General features: G+C 54.7%; 2 protein-coding genes across 6 annotated transcripts in view; one reads left to right on the forward strand and one right to left on the reverse strand.

Moving 5' to 3' along the window:
* Window positions 1–54: 54 nt before the first annotated feature.
* Window positions 55–10,698, forward strand: DMWD (DM1 locus, WD repeat containing; the record flags this gene model as incomplete). The annotated part of the gene is made up of 4 exons (XM_082231113.1): window positions 55–507; window positions 1,584–1,766; window positions 2,414–3,667; window positions 7,005–10,698. The coding sequence occupies 4 exons, from the start codon at window positions 55–57 to the stop codon at window positions 7,050–7,052; spliced, it is 1,938 nt and encodes a 645-aa protein (XP_082087239.1). The 3' UTR covers window positions 7,053–10,698.
* Window positions 10,699–11,024: 326 nt separating this feature from the next.
* The window catches only part of DMPK (DM1 protein kinase), a 54,082-nt gene continuing 43,940 nt past the window's right edge, over window positions 11,025–21,166 (reverse strand). Inside the window, exons 12-15 of one of the 5 annotated variants that reach the window (XM_082231107.1) lie at window positions 20,103–20,200; window positions 15,702–15,778; window positions 15,055–15,131; window positions 11,025–12,658 (exon numbers count right to left, since the gene is read on the reverse strand). In XM_082231107.1, coding sequence (XP_082087233.1) covers window positions 12,436–12,658; window positions 15,055–15,131; window positions 15,702–15,778; window positions 20,103–20,200 — 475 coding nt within the window. In that variant the 3' untranslated portion in view covers window positions 11,025–12,435. Of the gene's footprint in view, window positions 12,659–15,054; window positions 15,136–15,701; window positions 15,779–20,102; window positions 20,201–21,166 lie in introns of all 5 variants that reach the window. The other 4 variants (XM_082231108.1, XM_082231109.1, XM_082231110.1 and 1 more) reach the window with 4 other exon arrangements.

The raw sequence follows: 21,166 nt of genomic DNA on the forward strand, positions 1-21,166 counted from the left end.
GGCAGGCAGGCAGGCAGGAGGGGGAAGAGGCGGCGGCCGCGGCCCGGCGGGAAGATGGCGGCGGCGCTGGCTCCCCCGGCCCCAGCCGCGGCGGCGGCGGCGCCGGTCCCCGACGGAGGCCCGTCCCCGCCGCAGCCGCCGCACGAGATCAAGAGCCAGTTCCGCACCCGAGAGGGCTCCTACCGGCTGCTGGGGGCCCCCGAGCCCCGCGCCAGGCCCGCCCCGCCCGCCGCCCCCGCCTCGGCCAACGCCGCCCCGCCGCCCCCGCCGCCCTCCGGGGTCCCCGTCGGAGCCCCCGCGCCGCCCGCCCCCTCGCTGCCCCCCGTGCGCCTCTCGCTGGTGCGCCTCAGCCCGGCCTCGGGGGGCGGAGGAGGAGGCGGCGGCGACCCGTGCGGGGAGGGGGACCCGGGGGGCCTGGCCGCCGAGCGCAGCCGCGTCTGCTTCAACCTGGGCCGAGAGCTCTACTTCTACTCGGGCTCCGGGGGCGCGCCCGGGCGGGGACGCAGGGTGAGCGCCCGCCGATCTTGGGTGGGGTGGGGGGAGGTCAGAGGGTGGGGGGGCGATGGGTGGGGTGGGGCTGGCGCAGGTGAGGAAGTGGGGGTGCGCAGGTATGCAAAAGAGGGAGGTTTAGGGTGTGGTTGGTGTGTGGGGGGGGGGGGTAGGACCAGAAAAGATGGAGACAGTTTGAGAGTTGTTGTAGCAACCAGGAGGGTCTTTTAGTCCATGCAAGGGTCTTTCGGGACTCGAACCCACAGCTCTGGGATTGAGAGCCTCTACCGGCAGAGCTGTCCCAGTATTGGGGTGTTCTGTGCGTGTGTTTTGTAGCCAAGCCGAGGGAAGGGCGTGCAAGGAGGAGGATGTTGAAAGGGCAACTGAGGGTGCGGGGAGGGAAGGAGCAGCCAGGTTGCCGGGAGATGGGCAGAAGCAGGTGGGAAGGCATTGGGGTGATGTGGAAGAGGAGGCTACAGTGGCAGGAGAACAGGGCTGAGAAATGGCCAGGGGTTGGTAAGTTTCGGCTGGTCGGGGGCTGATCTCAGAAGCCGGAGGAGTGTGGATTCGATTCTTCGCAAGAGGGAGAATCGGTTGCTTGCAGAGGTATTTGCCGGTCCCGATGGCCAGGGAAAGCAGGAAAGCTAACGCAAAATGACAAAAGGATGCTGTTGCTTAACTTGGAGCTGTGGTCTCCTGTGGCAACTGAGAATCACTTCAGCGTAACCAGGCAGGAGAGCTGAATGAAGGCTCCTTCCCACCAGCAGCTGTTAGACCACAAAGTGGTCAGTGTGGGGCGAGTGACTTCCATAGCCTTGCTTGCAGGTAGCCGATACGAAATGGGCGGAGAACGGCAGTTGCTGAAAAGCCAAGAAATGTGGGGTTGGTGCCCGTCTCCATAGAGGGCTGTGTGCTCTGAGGCCATTTCTGTGCTCCACACACAGCTGTAGGCGCTCCCTGTGTTTCTCTTATGCAAAGTGAAGGAAGTGTCGGCAGGTGGCTTTGCCATCGCTTGCTTCCATGTCAGATTCCGTCCCAGTGCTTGATTCCTGCAGTCTAACTTCCCACCCATTCTATTTTTGTTGGCTTTCCAGTCTATCGACCTGAAGAAGCCCATTGACAAGCGGATCTATAAGGGGACGCAGCCCACTTGTCACGACTTCAACCAGTTCACAGCTGCTTCCGAAAGCATCTCGCTGCTGGTTGGCTTTTCGGCTGGGCAAGTGCAGTACTTGGATCTCATCAAGAAGGATACTAGTAAGCTCTTCAACGAGGAGGTGAGTCCAAAGTGCTCTGCAGAAGCAGCGACTCAGAGTCGATACAGATCAATTGTTGTCTCTTATTTCATTCCTCCCAGGTCAATGGGCTTGGGTTAGGGTCTCTGTTTAAATGTCGCTCTTCCCTTAATTGCTGCTGTTAATTGCTTATAACGTGTAGGGCTACAAGTTTTAGTTGGCTTAAACAATCAAAGTGTGGTTTAATGTGACTGCTTGTCGATTGTATTCTTAAGTCGCCCTGAGAGATTTTTCAGAACGGCAGCTGGGAAATGTTGCCAGTTTGTAGCCATAGAGCTGTGCCGCAGAAACGATGCCTTGGGAAAAGAAGGACTTCAAGCCAAAGTTGGCGCAGGAGTTTGGCCCAAGGCTAGTTCTGAATGGGCTGTTCAGCGCTGGGGGTTGCAACGGTAGCTCTGCATAACCTCTTGTTGACTCTCCCTGGCCTGCGCTGATGATCTCTGCCTAGAGATCAGTAAGGGCAGTTAAGAGACTCGTGCCTGTTAAATATTTTATAGTGAGAGTGTGGTGCACATTTGTGGGCCTGTTCCCAGCAAGTTCAAGCAGGGAGGGCTACGCTGAATGGCTGGTGGAACTCCATGGGCCCACCTCACCTCACCTTTCTCCTTTCCTCCACTCCCACCCAACAGAGGCTGATTGACAAGACAAAGGTCACCTTTGTGAAGTGGATCCCCGAGACGGAGAGCCTCTTCCTGGCTTCCCACGCCAGTGGCCACCTGTACCTGTACAACGTGGAGCACCCCTGCGGCTCCGCCTCGCCCCAGTACACCCTCCTCAAGCAGGGCGAGGGCTTCACGGTCTACGCCTGCAAGAGCAAGAGCGCCCGCAACCCGCTGCTGAAGTGGGCGGTGGGCGAAGGAGCGCTGAACGAGTTTGCCTTCTCGCCCGACGGCCGCTACCTGGCCTGCGTCAGCCAAGACGGCTGCCTCCGCGTCTTCCACTTCGATTCCATGCTCCTGCAGGGGATGATGAAGAGCTATTTTGGGGGGCTGCTGTGCGTCTGCTGGAGCCCCGACGGGCGCTACATCGTGACGGGCGGCGAGGACGACCTGGTGACGGTCTGGTCCTTTGCCGAGGGCCGGGTCATTGCCAGGGGCCACGGCCACAAGTCGTGGGTCAACGCGGTGGCCTTTGACCCCTTCACCACCAGCACGGAGGACGACGAGAGCGGCGAGTTCAGCGGCAGCGACGAGGACATCCAGGACTCTGCCAATTTCTGCAGGGTGCGGACCAGCAGCACGTTGTCCCACCTCTCTAAGCACAGCACCAAAAGCACCCCGACGGTGACTTACCGGTTTGGGTCTGCCGGCCAGGACACCCAGTTCTGCCTTTGGGACCTGACGGAGGACGTCCTGTACCCCCACCACCCACTCTCCCGGGCCCGAACGCTCACCAACACCTTCAGCGCCGGCATCCCCCCCTCGGGGAGCGGCGGGAGCAACCTGGCGGCCGAGGCTGGCGGGGGGGCCCTTCCCCGCTCGCTGTCCCGCTCCAACAGCCTGCCGCACCCAGCCGTCACCAGCGCCGCCAAGAGCCACGTGGCCGACGGCGCGGTGCCCTTCAGCATCGGGAAGTTCGCCACGCTCACCCTACAGGAGCGGAAGGACAAGAACGCTGAAAAGGAGCACAAGCGCTACCACAGCCTGGGCAACATCAGCAAGAGCAACGACAAGCTCAACGTGGTGCCCCGGAGCAAGCTGGACACAGCCAAGGTCCTGGGCACGGCGCTGTGCCCCCGCATCAACGAAGTGCCCCTCCTGGAGCCCCTCGTCTGCAAGAAGATTGCCCACGAGCGGCTGACGGTGCTGCTCTTCCTGGAGGACTGCATCATCACCGCCTGCCAGGAGGGCCTCATCTGCACGTGGGCCAGGCCGGGGAAGGCGGTGAGTGGGGCAGCCCCTTGATGCTGGCAGGAGGGCTTCGAAGCTTGGGTTGCCCTGGGAAGTGGCCGTTTTTGATCTAGGGGGAAGCACTCCTGGGAAAGGGGCGTGGCTCACGGTAGGGCATGCGACCAGCAGGCTGGTTCAGTCCTGGCAAAGGAAAAAAGCACACCAAGAACTCTGGCCAGGATAAATTTCAATAGTGTGAGTGGTCCCTTTTTGCAAATCAATAGTCAGTTATAACAAAAACTAATCCATTCAAAAGTATGTATTCTGACAAGGATTACAAACTCAAACAAGAGATTACAAACTCAAACTCATAAGGATATGTGTAACACAATAATCCGTTACAGTGTTAAAGATAAAAGTCGAGATAAGTTCATGTTAGTCCATAGTCAGATTGACCACTCCCACTATTGAAATTTATATTGACCCAGAGTTCTTGGTGTGCTTTTTTCTTGATATATTTAATAACAAGAACTCCAACTTATTTAACGTTGGTTCAGTCCTGGCAGCATCTGCTGGGAAAGGCTCTGGCCTGGGACTCTGGAGAACTGCTGGTCACCAACCAGGAGGAGGTAACAGCGAGTGGGACAGATCTAGAGCAGGGCAGGCCAACTTTTCATACCAAGTGGGCCACAAGAGTACTTCAGCATGGAACTTGTGGGCTGCTCACTGCTTTGTCGCATGCAGAGGAGAGGCCAAAATTTGGGGGTGGGGAGAGACGGGGACCCACAGCCTTCGTGCTGCCTTCCCAGCGCCTGCTAAGCATGGCACTGGACTTTGGGAAAGAGGAACGAGGCTGTGGCAGGGTCCTAGAGCCCTCCCACTTCCTTCCCAAAGCTGGAAAAGCACCAATTAGGCCATCCTTTCATCCTGGTGGTCCCCAGATGATGTTGAACTGCAACTCCCACCACCCCTAGCTAGCAAGGCCAGAGCTGAGGGATGATGGGAGTTGTAGTCCAACAACATCTGGGGACCCACAGGTTGAGCACCGCTGAACTAGGCTTTGGGAAGCAGGATGGAGGGCTCTAGGACCCTGTCAGAGCCCTCATGCCGCCTTCCCAAAGCCCAGAGCTTCAGTTACTCGGAAGGCTGCAGGGGACGACTGCATGTTAGACCACCCTGGAATAATGCAATGTTCCCAGCAGAATGTCAGCTTGGCTTCCATTAGCTTGATCCGCAGGGATCTCGCGAGCTCGCAGGACTCTTCATCCCAGTGTTGTTCTTCCCTGTGACCGTTTCCTTTTGGTTCCTTCATCCTTCCTTTCGCATCGGTTGCGAAGGATGTCCCTGAGTCCACGAGCCCAGGCGGTATCCCGCGAATCCGCCCTGGTTTATCCCCCAGAGCCGCAAGTCCAGAACGGGAGCAGGGCGTTGCTGCTTGTGCGCCGTGGTGCCTCCGATGGCGCAGGCCATTAAGCCAAACCACAGGCTAGGAGGAAAGAGAGTGGGTTAGGGGAAGCCCTGCCCAGCCCTGGCCCCAAACACTGCAGTGGTGAAGAAATGCTTCCATCAGTGATGAAGCAAAATCTATCCACCAAACCGGCCGAATGCTTCATTCCTTGTTGAAGCCCAGGCACAAAGACGGAAGATCAGCTTAGTGGAGGCCCAGGAGAACAAGCAAGACGGGAGCTGCATTGCGTGCTCTCAGAACGCCATCGAGAGAGATGAGGCGGTCTCCTTTTTTTGTCTATTACTTTTATATTCCACCTTTTCCTCCAAGGAGCGGAAGGCAGCGTACGTGGCTGTCTTCCCCACCCTGCCTCGTCTCATCCTGCGAAGTGGGCTGGGCTTAAGAGATAGTGGCCGGCCCCCGGGGTCGCCCAGTGTGAAGTCCCTGTCTGATTTGGGTCCTGGCCAGAAACTCTTTTAAGCACTGCAACACACAAAAAGAGGAGCGGCACTGCTGTGAAACAGCTTTTGGTGGAGTTAAGAGGCCAAGATCCGGGAGGGCAAGTGAGAGGGTCTCTTCTCCCCTGATTTCACTGGGGAGCCAATCCCAGCCAGCCATTAAACAGCTTCCTGAAGCGAGTGAGAATTCTCTCAGTGCTTCTGTCCTACTGCACAATTCCTCACCCCCTGCCCCCCACAACAGATGCTACCATTTCCCAATACTGTTTGCTCCAGTCTAGTTGGAGAAAACCCAGCGCTGGGCCTTCAGGGCAGCGGCTGATACCTGCCTGCTTGCCTGCCTCTCCTTCGTTCCCTCCTGACTTTAATTATGAGAGGGCAGACAGGCAGGTGCCTGCTTTCTCCAGCTGGGAAAGCAAAGGACCAGTCCGGGCATAAGGCAGGAGCAAAGCTTAAGGGCTGCCGAGGAGACCTGGCTTGCTTCTTGGGGGCAACGCAGAGGCGGTCTCTGTCAGTGGTGGCCCTTTGAAACACCCTCCCCAGGTGGCCCGAGAGGCAGGGACAGTAACCTGATTTAAACTCCCCTGGAAGCAGGTGTGGGGAACCTGCAGCTCTGCAGACGTTGTTGGACTACAACTCCCATCATCCCTGATCCCTGGCCATGCTGCACGTGGGAGTATTTGGAGGGCCCCTGTCTTAAAAACATGCATTCTTACCCAAGCTTTCAGGAGCCTGATACTTAATTCTTAAACCTTCTTTTCCTTTCCTTTGCTCATTTTTTCTGTAATAATTAGTTAAATATATATATTTATTTACCATATAATATAATATAATATAATATAATATAATATAATATAATATAATATAATATAATATAATATAATATAATATATATTAACCACAGAGACGAGGACTTGCCGATCAGAAGGTCGGCGGTTCGAATCCCCGCGACGGGGTGAGCTCCCGTTGCTCGGTCCCTGCTCCTGCCAACCTAGCAGTTGGAAAGCACGTCAAAGTGCAAGTAGATAAATAGGTACCACTCCGGCGGGAAGGTAAACGGTGTTTCCATGCGCTGCTCTGGTTCGCCAGAAGCGGCTTAGTCATGCTGGCCACATGACCCGGAAGCTGTCTGTGGACAAACGCCGGCTCCCTCGGCCTATAGAGCGAGTTGAGCATTGCAACCCCAGAGTTGGTCACGACTGGACCTAATGGTCAGGAGTCCCTTTACCTTTACCTTATTTACCTTTCAGAAGGCATGTATTAAATGGCTTTAGTTTTAATCCCACGTTATTTTAAATAAACCGCTTGTAGATTTATTTTTATTTTTACTAACCTGTATATAAACTGTATACCTAAAAGTTCCAAACCGCCCTGCACTTAGAAACGTAGCATCTCAGGGAGAAGGAACCCAGCAGCCCTTCCTGACCTGCTATTTTTCTTCTCGGCGCTTAAAACTCTTCTCTCCCCCACCCTGTTTCCTTTTCAGACCCTGAACTCCCAGAACGGTGGCTCTCCCAGCGGCACGGTGGTATAACCGGGCGGCTCCCCCCCTCCTTTGGCTGACCTCCTCCTCACAGGTGTCTGTGACTCTTTGCCCTGCCGAGGCCCCGAGGCCAAGATGGCGAAGCTCTCCGCCTCTCCAGCAGCTTCTGAGTATGTACTGGTTATCCCCTTCCTCCTTCACCTGTGACACTTAACTGTATGGAAAAAAAAGAGAGAGAGAGACTAACAGAGTTAATATATTGAGACCTATGTAGCACAGGACCCTTTGCACTTCTTCTCAGCTATTTAAAGAAAGAAAAAAGTATTAATATGAACCATATTTAAAGCTAAGATCTTAGCACAGGCTGCTGCCGGGGCAGATTTTGCACAAGGGTGAACTGAGCTGCCTCCACCCCACCTTGCCCCCTTGCCCCTCGTCTCCCAGGCGGGGATTCCTCACTGCCTTCCAGCTGCCCTGCTGCTCTGGACTGGATAGGACCCGTCTGCGATCTTCACCCGCCCTAACCCGGCTCCTCAGAGAAAGCGGAAGGAATCCCTTTTGCACAGGGGGAGGACGACCCAGCCCCGAAGCAAGAACACCTCCCCACCTCTTCATCTCTTCGTTTTAAATTTATGTGTGTTTTGCACAACGTGTCCCAGTTTCTTGCGGGACCCGGGACCCTCCCCTCCGCCATCAGGGTCTTTTTAGTCTTTAACAGCAGGTGTATCTCCCCAACTTTCCCTCCTTCTCCTCCTCCTCCTCCCAGTGTAACCTATTGGTCCACAGACACACGTTGCCAGGTGTTTGAGATCCAGCAAGATACTGCCCGGGTCCTCTTGCCAACGCCCCGTGTCCCAGCCTTGGGGCCTAGACAGCTGACAGCTACCCATCCTCACGACCTCCTCTGTGGTCCTTTCAGAAGCAAAACGGACCTTTTCTTCTGAGCTGAGCTGACAGGCGGCTCGGTTTCTCAGCTCTTTCTCTCCTCCACGGATCTGCCTCTGGATTCGATCTCGTCTCTGGGCCAGTGAGATGCGCTCTGCCCTCAACTGCTCGGGTCTGTTTGTACCACATGGCTTTCCCCACCCTAGTTTGATCGACATATGTGCGCCCAGTCTGTCAATGCACATTTTAAATAGCCAGCCCTCCTAATGTCGAGCGCGGGCTGCCAACCCCAGGCGGGTGCAAGGAAATCGATGGGATGTTTCAGCCGCTCGGAAGCCCAGAGTCTCAAACCCTCGACTTTGAAGGGTTGCATTTACAGGAAGAGCAGCTGCCATCTTGTTTTCTAAAGAATAAATTTGGGCACTAGTGGAAGATGTTTAAGAGAACAGGATACGGAAGCGGAATTATCCGTTCAGTAACTGGAAGTTCATCTGTCCCGGTAGATAGTTGCTTGGGCTCGGCAGTTTTCCTACTGTGGATGTGGCTTAGTAGGAGAGGGCAAATATTTTAGGTGGAGCCAATTCTGTGATGTCGTCGGCTGCTGCCGGCAGAGAAAGCCGCCTGCTTTCTTTTCTCCCCAAGCCTCTTGGCCAGAGACAAGAGTCGAGGGCTGAAGCAAAGAGCGGCATGGGCAGAAATTCATGCTGGGCAGCCGTTCTGGTGCATAACCTTGCGCAGAGCCTTAAGAGAGCCCTAGGGATGCCATGGTAGGTCTTTGTTGGGGAATGGCCTGGATCCCAGTAGAGCTTATCTCTAGACATTTCAACCGCTTATCTGTATTCTGTTCACAGAAAAAAATTATAGGAATATGTGTCTATTCTGAGCCAGGCTTTGATCTGCTTGAGGATTCTGGCTTGCACCTGATGCTAGGTCCTACGCAGAGTAGACCCATTGGAATAAGTGGGCCTAAGTTAGGCTGGGTAATTTAAGTGGGTCTACTCGAAGTAGGGCTTAGCGCCAGCTACAACCCCTCCTGTCGCGGAAAACAGCTGCTCCAAAACGGATTCAAAGAAATACACGTGTTTCATCCAGTATGTGGCCATTTGAAATATTCCTAACATCCTTTGATCCTTTGGCGATTGAGAGCAGTCTTAAGAGACACACGCAGAGAGCCAGTTTTCTGCAAGTGTGTTCTATTTTATTTATTGCTTCATAAACGTTAAAAGTACAATCAGGGGCAGCTTTGAGCCTCTCTTTACCACACCGGCATTTATGTACACAGTGCCACGCTTGTGCAGTTTAACTTACACCCTGGAGTACAGGCAGAGCAGCCTTCGCCAACCCGGCGCCCTCTGGGCGTTTGGGACTACAACTCCCATGGTGCGCAGCCGTGGGGAGTTGTAGCCCAAAACACCTGGGAGGGTGCAGTTTGGGGAGGGGGTGCTGGGAAAAAAAATCCCAATAACCTGGGCTGAAAACTTCCCGCAAACTTCCAAGAGGGTCCCTGGACTTCTCCCTCTCTCTGCTTTTGCTTTAGCACCGACAGGCTTAGAGGGAAGCCCTGGCTACACGCACTAGGAGCAGTTTTCTCTGTGGGGAGGAGTATTCCGTTGGCAGCTCCTTGCCCTGCGCATCTGAGCTTCCAGCAAGAGCCAGGATAAAGGATGCTGGTTTCTGCAGAAGCATCCCATGTCCTACCAGTTTGCCTGTTTATCGTGGTCATGGGGGGCCAGGATTTGTGCCTGTAACAGTCTCCAAACTCACCAGTAGAATTGGTTGAGGCCTGGCACTGCCCAGTGGATTCAAAAGCAGCTCTTGTTTTATAGCGTTTCCGGCGGAGGCAAGCCTGGGCAGGAGCAGGACTTGACTGAGTTGCTCTGAAAACAGGGCGGCCTGCGTGCCATGCCCGGTTTCTAACACAAGAGGGCGTTAGGAACCTCCCTGGGATCCCAGGGGAGCCGGCTGTCATTTTCCGGTGGCCACCTGCGCATGCCCAGAGGCACCCACGCTCTCGTTGGTAATACCTGCACACATCCTGGGGTTGGGCCCTTAGCATCCAGGAGACTCTGCCCGCTTCGAGCCCAACCACCCGCGTTCGCCACGAGCCTTCACCTTGGGGACCGCCCATCAGCTGCCCGGCAAAGGCTCGAAGGCGGACGGACGGCAGCCTGGCAAGGGGACCCGTCTTGTACGTCACGCTAAACTCACTGTGAACCCATCGTCGGCTCTGCATCTTTGCAAAACGCGGCCCAGCTGCCAGAGAAACCAACTGGGACGGGTGGGTGGGTGAAAAAGCCCCACTCTCAGAGGACTGACCACCACGGGACTGGCTCCCCTCCCCCAGGAAAAAAAGCCATACTGGGTACCGAGTCACTTCACACAGTCTTCACACCCGCTTCATCCCAGCCTGGTCAGAGGAATGTGGGGAGCAGAGGAGGGACTCTGCCTCGCCCTCCCCCCCCCCCCAGGTCTGCTTGGATCCTTCGCCGAGACCTTGGCGGACAGTATTACTTTTGCTCTCCCCCCCCCCCCGCCTCCCAAATGCATGTTCCCCTCGCACTCTTGTCTGCCTCCCTCCCCTCCCGGTCCTGCGGCCTTTGCCTGCCAGCTGGTGTCTGGCAGCCGAGACCCCCCCCAACCCCCCCCCCAAAGTCCGCAGAAGAACACGCCCGGAAGCTGCGACGATGACGCCCCCCCTGTGCCTTCGTCACTTTACTACCTGCTCTCTAAACGTTTGTTACTGTTGTGTCTGAAGAGTGTTTAAATTATAGAATCGTGAACTCCTATTTATACTAAAGAGACAGTTTTCACACCACAGCCTCCCCTGCTAAATGTTGGGGGGTTTGGGGGTGGGGTGGGGGGCTCGAGGGGGGAGGAGGAGGAGGAGGAACGGAAGCTTGTGGAGCATAAATTCTGGTGCCAGTAAACAACCCCACCATGGTGAGGAAACAGAGAGAGCTCTGTTCTGCAAAAATCAGTGCGTGAGACAGTGTCGTTTTCCTTGTCACGTGTGAAAGCGTGGAGTTGCTTGTGATGGTGCCGTGAGTGTGTCTTGCCACCTGCCCCAGTTCCTTCCCCTCCCGTGTTTCGTCTTGGCCCTTAGTTGCAAAATTCCTACATTGCAGTGCAGGAAAAGGCTACGGAAGAATCCAATTTTATTTCATCTCTGAAGAGGGAGCAGCAACAACCTTAACACACATTGTCACAAATGTACAGTGTTCTCATGCATCCAGCCCCTGTGTGCCATATTATTACACAAGGGAGGGGACTGGGGGGGGGGAGAGACAGAATAATAAATATGGGGAGAAAGGAAGGTGACCAGGGACCAAGAGGAGAGCATAGTGCAAAACCTTAAAACTAGCACAGTTCCCCCCCCCCCCACTTCAAGCTAAACATTCTCCTGTGCGCTTCCCTTCATTAGAGACGAGTGCGCGCACACCTTTTGGAAGAGGCAGGGAACAGAGGTCCACCACCTGCTGGGGGGGGGGAATAAGATTTACAGCTAAACACCACAATCCCAAATAAATTACCAACAACCTTGTGTATGTGCGGCATTGTGGAGCAAGAAAGGCTTGGTGCTGCCCCCAGGTGCCAGAAGTGTAGAAGTGCAGGTATAAGTCATTTTTCTGTTGCCGGTGGCGCTTCCCATCAAGCGAACTTGAGACGTGCCTGGCTTTGCAGTCTTCTCCAAGGTCCCGCCTGGGCCTTGGGGCAGCTACCCAGAGGACCGTCCTAGTCTTAGTCCAGCCAATCCCAAGTGCGAAGCGTGACTCGGAATCACGGCGTACAACATCTGCTTGCGCAGATTCCGCCGATAGCAGAGCGTTCTCCAAGCAAAACTGGAATCCAAGTCCAATCCTCTTCCATCAGCCGTCCCTCCGCCGACTTCCCTTGTGCCAAACTCCCAAGGTGGTGGGTGGGAGCTGGCGCAAAGCAGCCATGGGTCATTGGGGCGGCAGTCGTGATCCGAGGGGGGAGCCAAGGGGTAAGCGGAAGCTGCGTCCCCAGGAAGACACTTGCCACGAAGGAATCCCCCCCTCCCAGCCTTCACCTCTTGGAAACAGCCATACCGGAATCAGAGACCAGGGAGTCAGAGTTTGGGGGCTGACTAGAAGGGCTGGGAGACAGGACTCCCGGGCTCCTTCCCCTACAGGAATTTAAGGGGTTCAACTGAGGATGCTGGGATTGCTGGATCCTACAGCAGCTCCCAAATTTTGCCCCTCGCGTTCGAGGTGGAGCAGCCGGAGGATAAAAAGTGGGAAGGAGTTGGGAGTCGAGAGGTCTTGGGGATCTCTCTGCAGGGTTCTCTTCGGCCGCTTGTGGCCCTTTAGGAAATTCCTCCCCGGCTGCTAACAGTGATGTGAGCTGGGGAGACCAGTGCTGTCTTCGCAAAGCGAGGCAAGTTCAGAGGCAGGGCTCAAGAGTTTAGGGAAGCGAGGCCCCGGGGAGTGGCGAGGGCTCGGCCATTGGTTCAGGCAGCATCTGAATCGCAAAGGGTCCTCTTCCTTGCCAGGGCACAAGGAGAAGGGGGCTTTCAGCCCTCTGGGCCCTAATCTCCCTTCTGGGGGCAGCTGGCAAGTGATAAAGGAGGTTGTCCCAGGCGCCTGGCAAGGGCAGAGCGGACTGAGCAGCAGCTGTTGGGCACAAGGGTCTTCCCCCCTCGCCGGTGGCCTTCATGCCACCTCCACCAGGCTCCGAGGAGAGGCGTCCAGGGCAAATCTGCCAGTGCATAAGAGCAGGTAACCCACCTTGACGATGCAGGGCCTATGTACCTGGGAAGGGAAAACAGGCTGGTCAAGACAGAAGAAGGAGAGAAGGAAGCCCTTAGGTTTGGGGGAGAAGGGGGAGCCAGTGGGTTTGAGACCCAGCGGATCCCTGCTGCTGGAACCACAAGGGACCGTAAGTCATCTTGCTTGTTGTAATAATGGGCTGAGTTTCTGGGCAGAAGGGGCCACTCCAAAAAGGCCCTGCCTTCCCAGAAACCTCAGCCGAAGGACACTTATTTGAAATAAAACTTGGGAGGCGCCCTAAACCCCTGGGAAGGTTTGCTTTCAGGTATAATAATAATAGTAATAATTTTTATTTATACCCCGCCCTCCCCAGCCAAGGCCAGGCGCGGGGCAGCTTACAAGCAATAACAAAAACAAGTTGAATGAATACAACTTAAAAACAAAATTAAAAAACATATTAAAATATTGAAACATTAAAATATTAAAATGTAGCCTCATCGCAGGAGAAGGAAAAGAAAAAAGAAAGAGAAGGAGGGAATCAAATTGACTCCAAGCCAAAGGCCAGGCGGAACAACTCTGTCTTACAGGCCCTGCGGAAAGAAATCAGATCCTGCAGGGCCCTGGTCTCATGAGGCAGAGCGTTCCACCAGGCCGGGGCCAGTGTTGAAAAGGCCCTGGCTCTGGTTGAAGCTAATCTAACCTCCTTAGGGCCCGGGACCACTAGGGTATTGCTATTTATGGACCTTAAGGTCCTCCGCGGGGCATATCGGGAGAGGTGGTCCCGTAGGTACGAGGGATCCTGCTTTCTCTGTGCTCAATCACTCCTACTCTCACACAAGCCATGCCTGGGTATACCACCGCAAGGCCGGGTGTCCTCACAACTGAGTATTCTGCCCTAAAATTAAAAGGTTCCTGCCCATGGAAAGCTAGCCTGTTGAAGTAGGTTAGGGCCTTTCTCCCTGGCCCACTAGATTTCTTCAGGAATGGATTGGTCCTTGGTGGTGCTCAGCAGAGAACAAACTGTGAAGAACTGGCACTCAGGGACAGACGGAGCAGCCAGCCTCCCACGAGGTTGCCTACAATGGGCTCAAGAGGACAAAATGGCTGAAGAGAACTGGAGCAGACAGTTCTGGGCTGGGCAGGCCGAGGCAGCTGCCACAGGCGACAGAATCCAAGGAGCATTCTCCAGGCGTGTCTCCTACCGCCAGAGAAGTGGTTGCAGTGGCTCCTGGGTTCTGGCAAGATCTTGCGAGAACCCCCCGAAATTGTACGGAGACTTCTAGGACCTCTTGCACGATACAGTGGTGCCTCGCAAGACGAAAAGAATCCGTTCTGTGATTCTCTTCGTCTAGCGGTTTTTTTCGTCTTGCGAAGCAAGCCCATTGACGGATTAGCGGATTAGCGCTATTAGCGGCTTATCGGATCAGCTGATAAGCGGCTTAGCGGCTTAGAAAAAGGAGGGGGAGGGGGAAACCCCACAGGAACTCGCAATACATTTTCGTCTTGCGAAGCAAGCCCATAGGAGATTCGTTTTGCGAAGCACCTCCAAAACGGAAAACTCTTTCGTCTAGCGAGTTTTCCGTCTTGCGAGGCATTCGTCTTGCGGGGCACCACTGTACCGCCAGAAGCCAAGGCTGTGTGACTCCAGTAAGGGAGGGTTTGTTGGGGGTGGCAAAACGAGACGGTGTGCTCTGGTTCTTGGCAAGCTAGAACTTCGTCCTGACTTTTAGGCGTAAGAAAACAGGGAAACACTTCAGCCTAAGCGGACAGGCCCGTTGGCGCCTTTTTATTCCAAAACCATGTGCCACAAGAAAGGCTATTAAATAAATGGCAGCTTTTATTGCCGTTAAATTTATTTATTTCACCCCGAGGTCCTGGGGCGGGGGGTTACCCAATTAAAACGCTGCATTAAAAACAGTTCAAAACTACTCCCAATCCCCAAAATTAAGTAGGCCCTAAAAATATACACCTCAGCTGTCAAAGGCCAAGGTGCAAGAGCATCTTCCCTAAGCTGCATAATGGAGGGGGGAGTTCCACACTTTAGGGGCCACCACAGAGAAGGCCCACCCCACCCCCAAGCCTCTGAGGGCATAGGGACAACCAAGAGGGCCCCCACTGCCAAGCTCGGCCCCCAAGAAGACCTGTAGGGAAGGAGATAGTTTTTGGGGTATTTTAATGCCTCTTCTGCAATCAGTGCTCTGCCCCAACCACCTTCCAATTGGGCTGTGTTGCCCCGTCTCTGCACAGGGGTGTTTTTGCCCTTGATGGCTTTCCGTCAGTCGGGGGGTGTGTGTGTAAAAGAACACGATACCAGAAGAGCTGGGAGCGGAAGGCCGCTCTCAGGCCAAGCAAGCACTGGCTTCAGGTGAGCAGAGAAGAGGGGGAGAGAGAGAGAGGCCGGTGTGTTCGCACATGCGCGATGATGGCAGCCGACGTACCCTAGAAAAGAGCAGCAAGTGCCGGTACAGAGGTACCACAAGCGGGTATTCACAAAGCCGAGATGCCATGGTGCCGCCTTGCTGGAAAGAGAAAGCAGACGTCAGCAGGGCAGAGTGCCAGGCAATTGGGGGGCGGCGGCGAGTGGGTGGGTTGGGGGGAGAGACCAGATCAAAGCACAACTGCTTGCTTTCTCTGTGCACACCCAGCCAGAATCCCCCACACACCCCAGCTGCCATTTGGGCTGTGGGTTGTGACAGCCACTGCCCCTTGTCTTTATGGAATCAAGTTTCTAGTCTTCTTGGAATGAAACCTTTCCCATCTATCTAACGCAACGAATCAGGAAGTCTAATATTTGAAGCACAAAAGTTGCATAAGAGAATGTGAATAAGCTGCACCCATCCCCCTTCCAAAACTAAAATGCAAAATACATTCTGGGTGCAGAACTTGGGGTGCGCGGAAGGTTGATGCATAACCCACAGAGCCCCGGAGTCAGAGGACCCCAATATTGGGCAGACTAGAAAGCGTCATCTCCCCTCCTCACCCAGAAGGGAGCCTAAGCTTGTGGGGCGAGGGGGGGGGACACACACATCCCTTTCCCTCCCCCACCTCCTCCATGAGGTACGGCAACCTCCAGAGTCAGGCTTACATTTGCCAGGCGCTCCACGCGGCACAAGAAAGGGTGGGTGTGGTTGGGGGGCCAGCGGGGGCTCCAGCCCAGAGCAGCTGGAAGGAAAAGAGAAACGTGGGGCCGAGTTTCCTTTGTGGGGAGGCGGGGTGTTGGTGGGGAAGGAGAGGGCAATGTACAGAGAAAGAGACTAGCCTACAAGGCATGCGGGAACAAGCCGGCAGGCGTGCTGGGCAAAAGAAGTGGCCAGTTGCCATGCGCCGCACATCGCATGCTGTGCACAAAAGCCAGCTGGCTTCTCACTCAACCCTTGGCGACTGACAGCTCTCATGTGCTGTTGTGGCTCACTGTGATGGCCTGGGATTCGGACTCGGATTCTGAACCTGAGGGATTCCAGCCTGCACAGGATTCCCCGCCTCCAGAACCAGCTGAGCCAGGGCTGGGACATGAGCCTGAAGGGTCCTCACCTGTGCTGGATCCTCAGGTGCAGGCACCAGCTGAGTCTGCTCTGGCCCCTGAGGTGATGGAGGACCCATTGCCTGCAGGTGCTCCACTCTCAGCCCCGTCAGAGGAAGCTGGGGTTGCCTCTGGGTCTGGTAACCCTCCAGCCTCTCCTGAGCTGCAGAGGCTCAGGGCAGAGAGGCGGAGGGAACTAAGTTCCCGCAGGAGGAGTGCTCGCCTCCAGGCCAGGAGAGGCAAGTCACCAGAGGATCGGGGCCGCCGTATGCCTCGGGGCAGATAAAAGCCGGCCAGCCCCAGTCCCAAGTTGCGGGAGCAACGTTGTTGGTTGCTAGTCCCTGCCTGAGCCCTGTCCTGCTTTCCTGCCTGAGCTCCTGACCCGCCCTGGCTCCCTGCTTGCTTGCCTGTCCCTGACTTCACCCGGCTCCCTGCCCTGCACCCAGATTCAGCTACTACGGACTGCCTCCACATTGCACCTTTGACCACGGACCAGACTTGGACCTCGCCTCTCGGGTAACCCACGGGACCAGCACACTCATGTACAGACAGAGCCGTCTTTCCCATAGGGAAAATAAAAAAATTCCTTCCAGTAGCACCTTAAAGACCAACTAAGTGAGTTCTTGGTATGATCTTTTGTGTGCATGCAGGTATCTGAAGAAGTGTGCATGCACACGAAAGCTCATACCAAGAACTAACTTAGTTGGTCTTTAAGGTACTACTGGAAGGAATTTTTTTATTTTGACTATGGCAGACCAACACGGCTACCTACCTGTAACTTTCCCATAGGGCAGGGGTCTGCAACCCGCGGCCCAGAGCCGCATGCGGCTCTTTTACACCTTTGCCGTGGCTCCGGGGCGGATACTAGCGAGGGGAGGAGGCGCATTGTGCGCCCCAACACTCCCCACTGTGGCGGGCGCTGTACTGGCTGTAATGTCGCATGGGGGCGGTGCGTGCGTTAGTCACGCACCGTCCCAACGTCACCTTCCGGCCCGCTGTCAGATCAGAGGGCAGCGGCGCGCATGCTTTAAATGTCACAATGGTTTTGCGGCTCCCAGGTTTTGTTTTTTCTTCGGAAACGGGTCCAAGTGGCTCTTTTTGTCTTAAAGGTTGCAGAGCCCTGCCATAGGGCTTAGTGGTGCACTGCGCCAGGGCGCAGGCCTCTTAGGGGCGCCCCAGTGAGTGGGGGAGCTGCGCAGCTTTGCCGGCGGCCTCCCCTTTGCCTCTTGCATGCCCGCCAGCTGCGCCCCGTCAACTATGCAGCTTGCCTCCCAAGCCTCTGCGGTAGGAGAGCAATCCTTGCAGAGGCTTGGGGAAAGGTTGACAACTCTGGGAAACGGGGTGGAGCGCTGAAGGGATCTTTGCACCACGGCGCCGGATATGCCTAAGACAGCTCTGTGTACGGACCTGAAGCACATATAAGAACCTAGGAAGAGGCCTGATGCACCAGGACAACGAAGTCTCCATTTGGTTCAACACCCTGTTCTTAAATTGCCCAACCGGTTGCCCCAAGCAGGACTTGAGTGCATGAACAACTCTTTCCCACTTGAGACACAACAGCAGAGGCAGAGCATAGAACAGACCCTGCAAGTGCCCCAGAAAAACCGGCACATTTCATTCCCTGCCCCAGCAAGAGCACAGTGGCCATTTCTGGTGCCGTGACCTCACGTGAATTTGCGCCCAGCCCTTGTGCTTTTCTCAGGGCCGCAATCTCGCATGGTGTGCCCCCCAAACATATTCTGGGGTGCCGTGCCATTGTGCAAGAGCACAGCTCCGAGAAAAATAGTGTATTTGGGGCTCTGTGATCTTGCATGTCACTTGTGCAGGAACACAGACGGAAAGGTGTGTGTCCTGGTTTTGAGACTCGGAGGGTATGCCTGGATACCTGAAGGAGCGTCTCCACCCCCATCGTTCTGCCTGGACACTGAGGTCCAGGGCCTTCTGGCGGTTCCCTCGCTGCGAGGAGCCAAGTTACAGGGAACCAAACAGAGGGCCTTCTCGGTGTTGGCGCCCGCCGTGTGGAATGCCCTCCCACCAGATGTCAAAGAGATAAACAACTACCAGACTTTTAGAAGACATCTGAAGGCAGCCCTGTTTAGGGAAGCTTTTAATGTTTAATAGGTTATTGTATTTTAATATTTTGTTGGAAGCTGCCCAGAGTGGCTGGGTAAACCCAGCCAGATGGGCGGGGGATAAATAAAAAATTATTATTATTATTATTATTATTATTATTATTATTATTATTATGCTGGTAGCCATTGACAGAGCTCAAACTGACCAGTCACGCACCTGCCCCTCTGATGGGCGAGAGGCAGGGTGGAGCGGGAGCCAGTGAGGGAGAATTTTCAAGAGTTAGAGCACCCACCCAGCACCCAGAAGGGGAGCAAAAGGAACAGGGCTCAGAGTGTCAATGACAGAGAACCTTCAGGGAAGGCCGTGGTTCCCCTTCCATTCTAGGCTACTGCTAAATGGGGCCGTAGGCTCCCTCCCAAACCCAGTCAGCGGGCCTATAGATCCAAGCATTCAGCCTGCTGGCAGTGGCGTAGCGTGGGGGGTGCAGGGGGGGCCGGCCGCACCGGGCGCAACATCTGGGGGTTAGGGTTAGGGGGCGCAAATCCACGGGTTAGGGGGCGCAAATTACTTGCCTTGCCCCGGGTGCTGACAACCCACACTACGCCACTGCCTGCTGGTGAATTTGGCGATGAACATCGGGCAAAGACAGCCCAGTCGTCTCTCTGGAAATGCGGCTCCTCCCTGGAAAGGCAGGGGGCGGGGGGTGGCCCCACTGTGTTTTAAGCAACTCATGTGCACATAGCCTCAGAATGAGTGGGCTTAAGTTGGCCAAGGGGTCTGTCTGCTCTGAGTACGCACCATACACCCAAAGAGCCAAGAGACTACTTTATAAAGTCACGGCTTCCTCCAAAGGAATCCTGTAGATGGTTCAGGTTGCAGAGTGTTGTTCGGAAACCTCCCTATCCCCCCCCCAAAAAAAACTACAGTTCTCAGGGTTCCCTGTGAAGAGGGATAGATGGATAAACTACTCTGGAAATCGTAGCTCTTGAGGAAAGTACAGTCATACCTTGGCTTACAGAAGCTTCAGGTTGTGTTTTTTCAGGTTACGGATGCTCCGAATCCCGGAAGTACTGGAACGGGTTACTTCCGGGTTTCGGAGGTCGTGCATGCGCAGAAGCGCTTTGCGCATGCACAGAAGCGTCAAATCACAACCCATGTGTGCGCAGACGCGCCACTGTGGGTTTGCGAACACTGCGGGTTGCAAACATGCATCCCGCATGGATCATGTTTGCAACCCAAGCATCCACTGTAGGTCTACTATTATTATTATTATTATTATTATTATTATTATTATTATTATTATTATTATAATTTATATACCGCCCTATAGCCCAGAGGTCTCAAGGCAGTTCACAGAACAAAATAAAAATATAAAAACCACAAAATACGTAATCAAACGTAAAAACAATGAATAGGTCTAGCAGCACCCTGAACAAGCCACAACTCCCAGAATCCTCTGGGGGAAGCCATGACGGTTTAAAGTGGTACCACAGTGCTTTGGACGCGTGGTTTGAAAAAAGTAATTCTCGCGTGCACACTTCCTTTCAACTGCCAGCCTTTACCAATCCGGTTCCCTCCGGACGTTTCGAACTGCGACTCCCACCATCCCCGACTGTTGGCCATGCTGGCTGCGGATGATGGGAGTTGTAGTCCAAAGCACTCAGTCTATGTGTGCGGCTGGGGCTGAGCTCCCTGGCTTGCTTCTGGACGCAGGGCTGGCATTGAGGCACGTGCTTCTTCCAAACCGTGGAAGGGAAGGGGGTGAAAGAGCCGGAAACGAAGGGAGTGGTCAGCAAGCTGAAGGGGTCGCAGCGCAGGGCGCAGTCTGCCAGGAACGCAAGCTGGGAGTGGGGCTGCAGGCAGGAGGCGGGAAGGGGCTCCGGTGAAACTTGCCTTCCTCGGCCATCGGCCTCATCCCTTCGATCTGCTCCTCCAGGCGTTTGATCTGAGCTTCCAGTTCCAAATTGCGGCTCTCGGCTTCCTTGAGTTGGCTGGGCAGGAAAAGGCGAGACAATCAGTATTTGATGCCAGGAAAGTAGGAAGCCTGGGAGAAGGACTGATCTACTCGTTATTTAATGTTATTATTATTTTATATACAGTCATACCTCATGCTATGTCCACTTCATGTTATGTTCTTTCAGGTTACATCCTGCGGCGACCCGGAAGTACCGGAAAGGGTTACTTCCGGGTTTTGCCGCTCGCGCATGCGCAGAAGCGCAAAATGACGTCGCGCGCATGCGCAGAAGCAGTGAATTGCAACCTGCGTGTGCGCAGACATGCCGCTGTGGGTTGCGCTCTTTTCATGTCGCGAACGGGCCTCCGGAACGGATCCCGTTCGCAACCAGAGGTACCACTGTATATATGTTTTCCACAGAATTTACAACACGTTCGAAATTCCTATCAAATAATCCAGTAACTTTAGGATCCCGCCCCCCCCCTCCTTGGTTTCCCCAGTTTCCCAATGAATGCTGCATATTCTAGTTATTCCGTTCCTGATCTTCTCCACACTGTTTTCAGATCTAAGTTTAGCTGCTGTTCTTACCCTGAAGCGACTCGAGTTATTTAACTTTATTAAAGCTCCAAGCCGTTCTTCCTGCCAACAGAGCCCAGGAGCGGCAAACACAAAGCAGTAAAACAGTACAATTAAAAAGAAAGAAATCCCACTGAAAAACGGTTAATAACAACTAAACTAGGTTTGTTTTTCATGCCCTTGTAGCTAATCATTTCAGTGACTTTCAGCCTTCAAGTGCCTGAGGGGATTGGGCCCATTCACCCTGTCTGCCATCTAACGTGGAAAGTCCAGCTTCCTCGAACTCCATTCATTCTTCGTTGATCATAGGAGATTCTCCTCCAAATTCCTGCCTTCCCACCTCCATCGTTCAGCCCGGACACTGAGGTCCAGCGCCAAGGGCCTTCTGGCGGTTCCCTCCCTGCAAGAAGCCAAGTGACAGGGAACC

Source organism: Podarcis vaucheri (genome assembly GCF_965113315.1).
Source record: "Podarcis vaucheri genome assembly, chromosome: 7".
Classification (NCBI taxonomy): Eukaryota; Metazoa; Chordata; class Lepidosauria; order Squamata; family Lacertidae; genus Podarcis; species Podarcis vaucheri.